General features: G+C 52.1%; 1 protein-coding gene across 1 annotated transcript; it reads right to left on the reverse strand.

Moving 5' to 3' along the window:
* Positions 1–1,713: 1,713 nt before the first annotated feature.
* Positions 1,714–2,646, reverse strand: LOC141730033 (olfactory receptor 14J1-like). Its single transcript, XM_074546671.1, has one exon. The coding sequence runs from the start codon at positions 2,644–2,646 to the stop codon at positions 1,714–1,716; it is 933 nt and encodes a 310-aa protein (XP_074402772.1).
* Between the last annotated feature and the right edge of the window lie 9,838 nt (positions 2,647–12,484).

Consider the following 12,484-nt stretch of genomic DNA (forward strand, 5'->3'; position numbering starts at 1 on the left):
AGGAGTGGCTGAGGGAGCTGGGGGTGTTTATCCTGGAGAAGAGGAGGCTCAGGGGAGACAAGGCAGTGTCAGGGGAATGGTTGGACTTGATGATCTCAATGGTTTTTCCACTCTTGCTGATTCTGGAATTCTCGGAAACCACCCTTGGAGCAGTTGCAGGATGAGCCCTAGGCCTCCTCTTCAGGAGCTCCAGCAGCCCAGGTCCCTCAGCTTCTCCTGCCAGCCCCAAAGCCCATCCTGTCAGTCCTGCAGAGCCTCTGCAGCTCCTCCTCACTGCCCAGAACAGGGAGCCCCAGAGCCAGACACAGCAGCCCAGATGTGCCCCCCTGGCCTGGGGTGCCTCTGGCAAGGGAGCAGCACCAGGCACTGCAGGAGCCTGCAGACAATTCCTGCAGCACTTGTAGGATGATCCTGCTGCCCACGGGACGTTCCCATGGTGCCAAGTCAAGAACTGCAATGGGGAGTGGGGCCAGAGAGGAAAGGGCAAACAGGGATGGGCTTTTTGCAGGGTAGGGAACAGGGGTGGGCAATAGGAAGAAATCTGGATCAGGAAAGAGGAAAGAAAGCAAAGGTGAATCCAAGGAAATGCTGAGGGCAGTTTGGGGGTGGCTGCCATGCAGCCCTGGCTCTGAGCAACAGCGTCTGCAGTGGGACAGGAAACTCCCAGCTGATGGGAACAAACTTTCTGGCTGACTGCAGAGGCCAGGACAAAGCTGAGTGGTTTCCCTGGTGTCCCCCAGCCCTTGCTGGCCCCAGGGGCTGATGGCATTTGTGCTCCCTCAGGTTCATGTCCCCACACCAACAGCATGGGGGTGCTCCCCCTGCTGTGTGCAATGCAAACAGGGGCTGCTGAGCCAGTGCTGCCGTGTCTGTGCCTGCAAGGATGGGGACCTGTGTGAGCTGGGGGAGAGGCCAGGGCTGCAGAGAAGGGATGTTGTTGGCAGCTCCATGAGGACGCTCTGGGACGCTGCCCTGGGCTGTCCAGCACTCTGGGGATGGATCAGCCCCTGCTCTGCTGCTCCTTCCCATCTGCCCCAGGGCCCTTGCAGAGCCCCAACCATGCTGTTTGCCCCCAGCCTGCCCACGGCCAGCCTGGGGCTGCTCACAGGGGTTTTCTGTGCTGAACATTGGCCTGGGTGTGTTCTTGAGAGAGCCTGGGCAAGGAGCCTGGAGCCCCAGGCCCTGGGCTGAGGCGTCAGCGCTGCCCCAGCAGTGCCCATGGCCTGTCCCTGCTGCAGCCCCGGCACTGCCACCCCCAGGGCTGTGCCCGGCCCCGAGAGCACTCAGGCCCTGCAGCAACACCAGGGCCACCAAGGCAGCGGGGCAGGGCCACGGCAGCAGCACTGGCAACACCAAGTGCTGCTGCTGCTGCTGGGCACAGCTGCTGGGCCAGCCCTGATCTGCCCCAGCTCTGCACACAGACATTGCTGCTGCAGCTCCAGAGAAGGCAACGAAAGGGCATCTCTGCAGAACACTCTGCTGGGAGATCCTTTAGTTCCTTTAAAGCCACCAAGAGAACAGCCCTTCATTGACAGAGTCTGTGGTCACAGGGAAGGTGGAGAGAAACAAAATGACCTATGTCACAAACAATAACATTACTTTGTGGACAACATTAAGAAGTTAAACTAAGAAAAAGGACCACCAATATGAAACCAAAAAGAAGAATCAAAGATGACTTTTATTACAAGTGATTTGCAGAAATTGACCATCAGTTTAATGGTTCTGAAACCATCCAGTCATCAGTCTCTTCACTGCAGCCTTGAGCTCCTGGTTCCTCAGGCTGTAGATAAGGGGGTTCAAGGCTGGAGGCACCACTGAGTACAGAACTGACAGGGCCAGATCCAGGGATGGGGTGGAGATGGAGGGGGGCTTCAGGTAGGTAAAAAATGAGGTGCTAATGAACAGGGAGACCATTGCTAGGTGAGGGAGGCAGGTGGAAAAGGCTTTGTGCCGTCCCTGCTCAGAGGGAATCCTCAGCACAGCCCTGAAGATCTGCACATAGGAGAAAATCATGAACACAAAACAACCAAATGCTAAACAGGCACTAACAGCAAGAAGCCCCAATTCCCTGAGGTTTGAGTGTGTGCAGGAGAGCTTGAGGATCTGGGGGATTTCACAGAAGAACTGGCCCAGGGCATTGCCATAGCACAGGGGCAGGGAAAATGTATTGGCCGTTTGATGGAGAGCATTGAGAAAGGCACTGGCCCAGGCAGCTGCTGCCATGTGGGCACAAGCTCTGCTGCCCAGGAGGGTCCCGTAGTGCAGGGGTTTGCAGATGGACACGTAGCGGTCGTAGCACATGATGGTTAGAAGATAGAACACAGCTGCAATGAAGAACAGAAAGAAGAAGAGCTGAGCAGCACATCCTGTGTAGGAGATGTTCCTGGTGTCCCAGAGGGAATTGTGCATGGCTTTGGGGACAGTGGTGCAGATGCAGCCCAGGTCAGTGAGGGCCAGGTTGAGCAGGAAGAAGAACATGGGCATGTGCAGGTGGTGGCCGCAGGCTATGGCGCTGATGATGAGGCCGTTGCCCAGGAGGGCAGCCAGGGAGATGCCCAGCAAGAGGCAGAAGTGCAGGAGCTGCAGCTGCCGCGTGTCTGCCAATGGCAGCAGGAGGAAGTGCCTGATGGAGCTGCTGTTGGACATTTGCTGGGGCTGCACATGGGAACCTGTTCATGAGGAAAGGACAGTGAAGAGTTTGAGGAGATGTCTATAACCAAAATCAAAGCCATTTCCCATACACCCTCTTCTTAAAACACAAGGACACACTTGTCTGTTTAAGAGTTCTGACATTTTCTTTTTAAGCTCTCCCCATGTTTCTCCTGCTCTTCCAGGATATCAGAAACCCTCGGCATTTCTGCTGCCCTTGGTATAACAGAGTGAGTTCCCTGTGGCAAGATAATGAGTGGAGACTGGAGGGAGAAGGTCTCACTTGATTGTGTTTGGAGTTTCTTTGGGCTTTCAATTTTATCAAATGGAGAGCCCAGCTCCACATTTATAGCCAAGGTCTCACATTGCTCATTTCACCAACCCAGCAGCATTTTCAGTGTCAGAACACCTCTGCCTTCCCTCAGCAATCCTATAACTCAGAGATGCTCTAGGACAGGTTGGCACCCTGGATTGGAGCTCCCAGCCTGGACTGAAATCTCGAGGAGATTTCAAAGTGTCCTTATGATGGCATTGGATTGAGGGAGATGCAGCTCCTTCCCTGGCTGCACTGACAGCATTGCCCAGAGCCGGGCACTGGGGACAGCATCACCCTGAGCCAGCTGTGCCCCCTGCCAGAGCCCCCAGGGCCAGGCAGCTGCTCCCAGCCCTGTGCTCTGCAGAGGGAACTGGGCCCGGGGCTGCAGAGCTGCCCCACGGCTCTGCTGCAGCTCTGCCTGCACAGGAGGGGCTGCATGCCTTGGAGCCCCGGCCCTGAGGGCAGAGGCTGGGCTGGGGAACAGGAGGGAGGGGCTTGTTCAGAGGGAGGAGCTGCACTGGAGGGGATCCTGTGGGCATCTCTAACCTCTCCCTGCCACAGCATTGCTGGGGCTTGTTTTCTCTCATTGCCTGATCTTCTCTCTGCTTCCTGGAGATTTCCCTCCTGCAGGTGTTTCCCTGTGCCTGATCTCTCCCTGCCAGCACTCACAGACCCCAAATCTCTGTGCACTCTCCTCGGCCCTACAGAACCCTGCCTGTTTGCAGGGCACTGGCTGGGGCAGGTTCTGTTTGCAGATGGGACAAAGGACAGATCAGACTGAGCCTGATGGCTCCAGCAAAAGTAATGTCGTTGCTGTCCACGGGAAGAGGAGTGGCTGAAAGCACATTAGGGACCTCCTGTGAACCTATTGATCACTAAAAGTAACAGTTCAGATGTCTCAGGTACTTCTCAAAATTCATAATCATCCTTTAATATTTATAACCCCTCCCCGCCATTCTCCAATAGTAGGAAACTGAATACACTCTTAGGAAATTTCCTCATTTTTTATCAAAATCCTTGTCTTGGAAATATTCTGTGACTGATCAGAACCCCACAGTACTTTAGAACTTCATGAGCATTTCACCTCCCTTGCACCAGAAATACCCAGAGTTGTACTCACAGAGTCTGTAGGCATTGGGATGGTCCAGCTTCAGGAGATGGCTCCAGGAGCTGCAGCTGCATTGTCCTGCAGCCAGAGGTTCCTGTGCCAAGGGCTGGCAGTGATTCTGCCCCAGGCACTTCTCAGCACCTTCCCAGCCCTGACTGATTGAAGCTCTCTGTGCCTCTGTGCTGTGCCCGGGGTGGCTGCAGGCAGTGCCCCAGCCCTGCTGGGATGGCAGAAGAGCTGCTCATCAAGAGAAATGTGCTTTTGAAGCTCTTCTTGGTTACCAGGAGCTGCCTCTGTGCCAGGAGCCCAGCCCAGCTCAGCAGCACAGACACAGTACAAGGACTTTAATGAGCCTCTGGGGCTTTGTGCTCAGGCCCTGAACATCAGCCCCTGAGAGGGAGCTGAAGAAACCTCTCCAGAACTCCAAGTCAGAATCCAGCTCCAAAGTTTCTTGAAGTTTTAATGGGTCCCACTGAGGGACACAACTGAGAAAGTGTCCCCAGGCAGAGCAGAGAACTGGAGGCACTGATGACAGGAGGGGACAAAGAGAAGCCAAGCCTTGGTGCCCTGGGCCACAGCAGGGTCTGTGCCACCAAGGGCTGTGAGGAGACACCTTGTCCTGAGGCCCTGGGGCCTCCTGGCACAGCCCCAGCCAGGCTGGGCACTGTCAGCCCCTTGTCCTGCCCTCAGCATCCCCCCCTAGCCCACATCCCAGTGGCCTCAAGGATCTGCTGGAAGGAGTCCCTGGGGAGCCGTGCTCAGGAATGGCCCTGGGGGCTCCTTCATGCTCCCTGCAGGGACTGCAGATTTTTGAAAGGACTTTGGGTTTTGCTTTTGCCTTGGAGTCTCTGAGAGGTTTGTGCAATCATGGCCTCCAATTATCTGCTGTAATTAGTCCCTGGAGAGGCTTTGTCAGTAACAACACTCAGCGGGGCTCATTAATGCTTCGGGGTACTTCAGTTTTTTTAAGGTACTTGGTGTTTCCCTTTTGATACAGACTCTGGGAGAGGTTTGTGCAATCATGGCCCCAATTATCTGCTTTAACAAGTCTCTTGAGAGCTTTGTACTGACAATCAGTGGGGCTCATTAATACTTTGAGATACTCAAGGTTTTTAAGGTACTTTGGATTTTGTTTTCCACACTGAGTCTCTGAGAGTTTTCTGTGTCATTCTGGCCTCCAATTCTGTCCTCCAAGGAGTCCATGAGGAGCCTCTGTTGGAATGGACCTCAGTGGGAGCCATGAATGCCTTGAGACACTTTGGGGTTTTCTTCTGACTGTGACTCCTGGAAAGGTTTGTGCAATCTCCTCTCAGGCCCTGAGGTTCCAGGGCTCAGCTCCAAATGCAGAGTGAGGCGCATGAGGATCAAGCAAATCCTGACAAACCATGGCTCTGCCTTGATTTCCCTCTGCTCTCATGGAGCTCATCAGGACGCTGTCTGTAGTGGTTTTTGTTCACTAATTTGAGATTTCTTGGAGAATGCAGCAATGATTGTGGTGGGTCCAGTGTTGGCTATATACCAGTACACTCACTAGATTATACTTATTTCCTGCTGTGAGGTAGGATTAGGAGAAAGGCAAAGTAGGCTCAAAATTTTAAAAGGGTATAAAGATACCAGTAACTAGAAGAAAGAGTAATATGAATGCGAAAAAAACTTTTGGAACACTTCTCCTCTCCCTGCAAGCTTTTCTTTCTTACTGACAATGCAAAGAGACAAAACCTAAAATTTTCATTCATTTTGCCACCTCTAGAATAGTTTTTCTTCAGTTCACGTAGGGAAAGGAGTCTCTCTTTCATGCTATGGAAGCTTTACAAGAAAACATGTTTCTCATGGCTCTCAATTCCCATGAATAGCAGCCACCCAGAAAATCTGCAATTGTGAGGTCCCTCCCATTTTTTCACATCTTTTTCCACATCTGTGTTTATGGGCCATGTTAGTTTACGGGGCATTAGTTTAAAGATGAGCTGTTCAGGAGCAAAGGTTCTCTTCATCTATGTCTGAAATAATCTTAATCTCTACAAACAGAGGTCTTCTCTTCATGAGGCACAGGGTCTCATCACTTGTCTCTCTTTCTCTGTTCAAACTTCTATTGGGATCATAGTACTTCAAGGTTTGCTAACTTTAGCATGGAGGTTTTTGCTGAATAAGTCATCTTCCCATGCTTTTCAATGCCTTACAGGGAAAAAGAGAGTCTGATGTATCAATTACATCCTTCTCCATTGCTTTACAAGAGGATTTCAGCCCCAAGATCAAGACATCTCCTCATCCCTCCTATCTGGGGCTCAGCTTCCACTTTACTGACCTCCATGTCTTTGTGCTGCTCATGTATGTATCTGCACTTTGTCCTTTTCTCTCCCTCGAGGGAGGATGGAAGCACTGAAAGAGTTCATATCTTACCCGGGGCCTGCAGATGGTTCCGTGACCCCGGCCAGGCTCGGTGCTTGGGCTGGAGCTGTTTTATGATGGAGGTTTCTGCAGCGGCTGCACTGGGGCTGTGTCAGGATAGGCCGCGCTGAGGGGAGGGCCAGGATCTCAGCAGCCAGGCCAGAGCACAGCAGCAGCAGCACGGCCGGGGGCCGATGGCTTCTCCTCCCCCTGCCCGGGGCTTGCGGCTGAACCCCAGCGGTGGCAGAATCTTGGCCAAGCTGGCCCGGCCCGGGGCTGCTGCTGGGGCCCGGCGGATCCTGGCTGGGCTCGGGCTGGCGGCAGGGCGGGGCTCAGCAGTGCCCAGATGGTCACAACTGCAGCCATGGCCCGGCCCGGCCTCGGCCCCGCGGCCTCCCCTGCCCTGCCCCGCAGCCGATGGGGCCTGACCGGGTCCCTGGGAAGGGGCCCGGCCCCACGGCAGGAGCCGCCCGGCCCGGCCTGCCTGAGACGGGGCCGGGTCGGCCTTGTTACCTCTTTGCCGGCCACAAGGGAAAGAGACCCTCTGTCCTGGTTTGAAAAGGAAGTGAGTTTTCTGGGATGCTGTGGTTAAACCAATAGGTGCCCAGATTTGAATATTGGCACGTGGTGTGGCCACTGAGGACATGGATACGCCTCTGAGAACACAGGGGGTTAAAAGCAGAGAACTGCCAAGAAAACTTTCTTTTGGTTCTGGTGAATGAAAGAAACCTATGTTGTTAGCTTTTTCTGCTATTTGAAATATTCCTGATTGTTGGATCCAAATTATTCCTAATTGCTGTAAGTTTCTTGTTCACTGCATGTATTATTTTGCTATGATGTTTCATCATACTTATAAAAAAAGACATGCATCTCATTCTTAAAAAATAAAAAAGAAGAGGAATTAACGCCTCATGAACATTCAAGTAATGCAATATGTACATGAGAAATTTGGACAACTAATCATTTTGAATAATGCAATATTTACATGAGAAATTTGGAAAACAGATCATCACATCTAAATCCCAATAGGCTGTACCAGAGTGAAGCCAAATTAATTCATAAACATCAGGAGAAGATGTGCCTGTGTTTTATCATCAGCAGTTCAAAGCAGTCACCTGTTCATTCCATCAGATACTGATCAGCTCTGAAAAAATGAGGCCCAGTGAAAGGAGAAATAACCTCATCACCTTGCAGCCTTTGTGGCCAGAGCAGGAGCAGGACTGCCAAGACATGGCTGTGGCTGGAAACTGACGGAGGCAATTTGCCAACAAAAGCCTCATGGCATCCTCACGGTACAGTGCTCCTATGAACCTTCTGCAGGTATTCCCTGTTCCAGCGCCCAGGAGGACATTCAGTGATGTCAAAGATCAACATTTCCAGCTCACAGACTTTCTCATCCTTCTCAACTAATTGGAAACAATGGTCATTTCCCTAAGAGACATTAAACATTATTCTTTTGTTTTCTCATGCTGCAAAACCCTGTGTCAATGACTTGATAGAATTTGGTAAGTTTTGTTGATTGTAATTGGTCTTTTATCTATCTTATCCTATATCTAACAGATAACCAGTGATAACCTTGATGAGATAATACCCTCACAAGAGTGAGCTGTTTCAACATCAGAACATAGGAGCCTTTTTTAAATGAACGAAAAGGGGGAGATGTCATAGACAGGTAGAATAGTGATAAAAGAAAGGCCTTTTGAAATCAGGCCTTGTTCTGCCATATTCATAGCTGGCCTGTCATCTCTTCTGAGTGCAGCTAAGCAGTTACAAGTTCCCGTGTGAAGCTATTTTGAGAATGAGACTTTGTGAACAATCTATTCTGAGGGTGAAAAACAAATGCACCTGCAATAACAAGGGATTTGTCCCATGAGAATCAGTGAAGAGGTAAACAATACAATAGAGAGATTTGATGCTCAAGTAAAATCTATTTTATTAACCAATAATAGAATAACTGGCAAAAAATCAATGAACTAACTAAAGTTGCATACAAGGTCTGTCAAACTGTGTAAAATTAGTTGTGTAAATAAAAACTAAAGAGTTCTCCAGCTCAGGTGGTTCCTCTGGGATTTCAGTTCCCCCCTTCTTTGAGGCTTTGGGTTCCCTCTTCTTTGGGGCTTTGGGTTCCTTCCTCTCTGGTGCTTTGGTTTCCTTCTTCTCTGGAGCCTTGATTTCTTTCTTCTCTGGGATTCTGGTTTCCTTCTTCTCTGGGATTTTGGTTTTCTTCTTCTCTGGGAGTTTGGTTTCCTTCCTCTCTGATGCTTTGGTTTCCTTCTTCTCTGGGATTTTGGTTTCTTTCTTCTCTTGGGTCTTGGTTTTCCCCTTTGCTGGTATTGGAGGTTGCTTCCCTGCAGAGACACTCTTCTTTCCCTTCTTCTGCCTCTCTTCCTCCTCTAAGGCTTTTGCCTCCTCCTCGACCTTTTGAGTTGACTCCTTCAGCTCCCTTCTGCAGACAAAATAGGAAACATGGCTGAGAGTCCCAGCAGAACCTTGGGCTCCCTAGTCCTGGCTGGCCCTGCACTTCATTCCTTGACCCTGAGGCCATTTCCGTGAATTCTCCTCAACCCACAGAGGCTGGGAACATCCCAAGTGAGGGCATGGGTAGAAGGGGACCTCCAGGACCAGCCAAACCTGAGCTTTGCCATCATAAGGTGTTGACTGTGCAAGCTCCCTCTGAAGGCACAGCCAGACCCCTCCAGCCCCTGCCAAAGGCTGATCCAGCAGCTCTCTGCACTGGTGCCTGGAAACGACCTTTGTCTCTTGGCTTCCCAGTTTAAAGCAGAGCACAGATTGCTTAGCTCTCCTACAGTTCTTACTCAGCTCATTCAGCCCCCTTCTCCCTGGGCATAGCTGAGGCATGATTTTAAAGAGTTCAGATTTCAGCTGAGGGTTAGAAGCAATTCCCATTGATCAGGATGTAGGTTAGATAGGCAGACCATAGGTTAATGATTATGAGATGCTTAAGCTGGAGCTGATTGTGCTATTGTTTACCATTAGGAGCATCTTTCTAGAGGGAAGTGGAGGAAGTGAACTGGTATAAGAACATCTTGAAACCAGTAGAACAATGGTTAGCACCTGGGCTTGATGTCAATCAATCACTAAGTTGGGGACCTTGGATGGTGCCAGAGGGTCACAGAGACCTGATAAAGACCACTGACCCACTTCGAGACCATTGACCCAGTTCAAGGGAAGAATTGCACAGGAGTGAAGGACCAATGACCTCATTTGAATACAGAGCAGGGATGGGAGGTGCTGGGGTTGTGCAGATGTATTGTATGTAAGATCTTAGCAAATAGAGAGGGCAAAGAACCTTGGACAGCGCGGTCACGCCTTTTAGGGACGGCTCTGGAGCCGCCCGCTGGTGTTAATAAACATCCCACAATCTAACTTTGATTAGTTAGAGAGTCTCTGTCCGTGATCTTCAGTTTTAACGACTCCTAGCCTGCTCCTTCATGAGAACAATCCTATCAGTCAGAAAGCAAAGGCTGCAGGAACTCCTCTCCTGCAAGACAGGCTCTTGCCAGCCAGATTTCCTGCTGGAACCCAGCAGGCAGATTTCCTGCTGGAACCCAAGCAAACTAGTGCTGGCTGCCATGGAAACCATTGGAAGCAGCCTCATCCATCTCCTCCCCATGAAACCAACTTCAGCCTGGCCTGAAGAAGTCCTGCTGCACAGGCTGGCTTTAAGCAGCCTCCACTCCCAGCTCCACACTTGGCCTGTGTGTCCTGAGCTGGCTGCCTTGCTGGAGCTGAGCTTCTCCTGTGCTTGCCTACGGCTGCAGCTGCAGGGGAGCCTAAAGCACAGGAGCTTTTCTGGCTGCTGTCCCACCAAAAGGAGAACCCTGGCAGATCAGCAGTGCAAGGACTTCATCTGTGGCAGGAGCAGGACCCAAAGCAAGGTTTGCTCTGTGCCCCACGCCTGCCCATACCACAATCCCACTGTTCTGGTGAAGAAGGCAGATGACGAAGAAGATGCCACTCAACACCATGGACTTCAAGACACCTCTAGAGGTGGTGCCAAGGCAAGCCCAGAGCCCAGCTCCCTGCAGGCAGCAGCTAAGCCAGCAGGGCTCAGCACTCAAATAGAGAAGAGGTTCTGTCTCAACAGAAGAAGGTCCTTCCTCTCTTGGCAGCCAGGGAGCTCAGAGTGGCCATCCCTGTGTTGCTGCTGGCCTTTGCTCTGCAGCTCCTCTGAGCTCAGAGGCCTTGGAGCAGGGAAGCCCTGCAGGGACAATAACCCATGGCAGAGCAGGAACCCACGGAAGGCTGACTCACCTGTCCCTGAGAGGGGCCTGAGAACCACAGTTGATCTCCTGGGGGCTCTGGGAGGAGCTGACACGTGAGGCCACCCTGGGCACCAGCACCTCGGAGGTGGAGCCTCCCTCCATGTGGCACAGCTCCGGGACATTGCAGGTGGTGGTGAGGTGGCCAGAGAAGGTGGAGGAGACCTGCTGGCTCTCTCCTGGCTGCAGCACACCTGGCAGTGGCAGGATATTGAAAGCCTGGATGGAAGACAGGAGAGATTGAGGTGTTGAGCATGGAAATGGAGGCAGAAGAGCATCTTGGAGCAAAGTGCAGCTGTAGCCAGGGGGCCTATTCCCCAAACACTGCCAGAATCACCCTCACCTCATCCTGCATCCATGCCACTGACCAGTGCAGAGACCATGGGGAAAATCTTCTCCCATACTCACGGGTCAATGCATTAATTAGTACATGACATGAAAGTGAACTGGGATGGCTCCTGGCAGTAGAAATTCTCTCTGATGCACAACTTGCCTTTAAAAAGTTTCAAAACTTCCTGCTTTTACAAAAGGAGGAGACTCAGAGTGAGAGCTCTTGGAGCTGAGGGAAGGAGTCCAGCCCAGCTCATCTGACTCCTGAGGCTCTTCCCCTCTCTCTCTGATTTAAATGCTTCTTTCTCAAGGTGCTACAGCAAAAGCTCCTGCAAAAATTTCCTGTGGAGCACCTGAGGAGTTCCAGGGGGAGCAGTGCCCTCCACAGGTGCCGCACAGCGTCCTTGGGCAGCCCCACAACGTGTCCTGCACGACCTCTCCAACAAGCAGCTGCTCCAGCAGCACTTTGTGATGGGCCTGCAGGGATGGGAGGCCCCTCTGTGGCCAATGCTGAGGGCCCCCAGTGGCACTGGCAGCTCCAGCCCTGCTTGCCACACTGACAATGGGCAAGGGAGACAGATTCCCTCTCTCCTTCTCCGCTCCCAGGGGAGTGTGAGCCACGTCCAGGGAGCACCTGAATCCCTCCAAGCCTCGAGGGAGGTGAGGGTGCTCAGGAGTTGGTGCTGGCACCCAAGAAACAAGCCATTTTCTATGCTGGGAAGAAGAGACAGCCCCCTGCAAAGTCTCCCTTTGTCAGACAGCTCCAGGGCCAGCAGTGCAATAGCAGCTCCGGGTGAAAGCAGAGCCCTGCAAACAGGGAGTCTGGCTGCCTTGGGAAGAGGCTCCATGGAGATCAGGATCATCCCAGCTTGCTCTGGGAGGGAAGCTGGAGGTGTTACCATGATGATGCAGAGAAAAGCCTCATCTTACATGGGGAAGGAAAAAAGGCAAAAAATCCCACACTCAGCACAGGCCTGTAGGATCTGAGTCAGCTTCTCCCAGGAAAACTCTCCTATTTCTCCCTCCCCCTCAGCCCATGTCCAGCCCTTGGCCCTGCTGCCCAGCCCACTGTCAGGGCACAGCAGAGCAGGGCAGCAAAAAGGGAGCTCAGCATGAGCAGGGCTTGGTGCTGGCAGGCTGGGGAGGCAAAGCAAGCAGTAGGTGTACAAGAAAATCTATCTCTGCTCCTGAAGAGTGGGTAAAATCCTGCACTTCTTTCAGGGCTCTGGCTGCCTCCACCTTTCCAGTCCTGAAGTGCCTCCATCGAGATGCCGGGGATTCCAGACTGGTTCTCCTCTCCTGCGGTGGCTGGGGTTTGAATTTAGGTTGGTGGAGCTCATCTCTGGAAAATAAATAACTATGAACAGGGACCTGCAGTGGGAGGGAGGGAGGGAGGGACACCTGCACGAGCAG

Source organism: Zonotrichia albicollis, chromosome 9 (assembly GCF_047830755.1).
Source record: "Zonotrichia albicollis isolate bZonAlb1 chromosome 9, bZonAlb1.hap1, whole genome shotgun sequence".
Lineage (NCBI taxonomy): Eukaryota > Metazoa > Chordata > Aves > Passeriformes > Passerellidae > Zonotrichia > Zonotrichia albicollis.

Bases quoted from the DNA above. Each gene is read 5' to 3' on its own strand.
- LOC141730033 (XM_074546671.1), bottom strand. From the start codon at position 2,646: ATGTCCAACAGCAGCTCCATCAGGCACTTCCTCCTGCTGCCATTGGCA.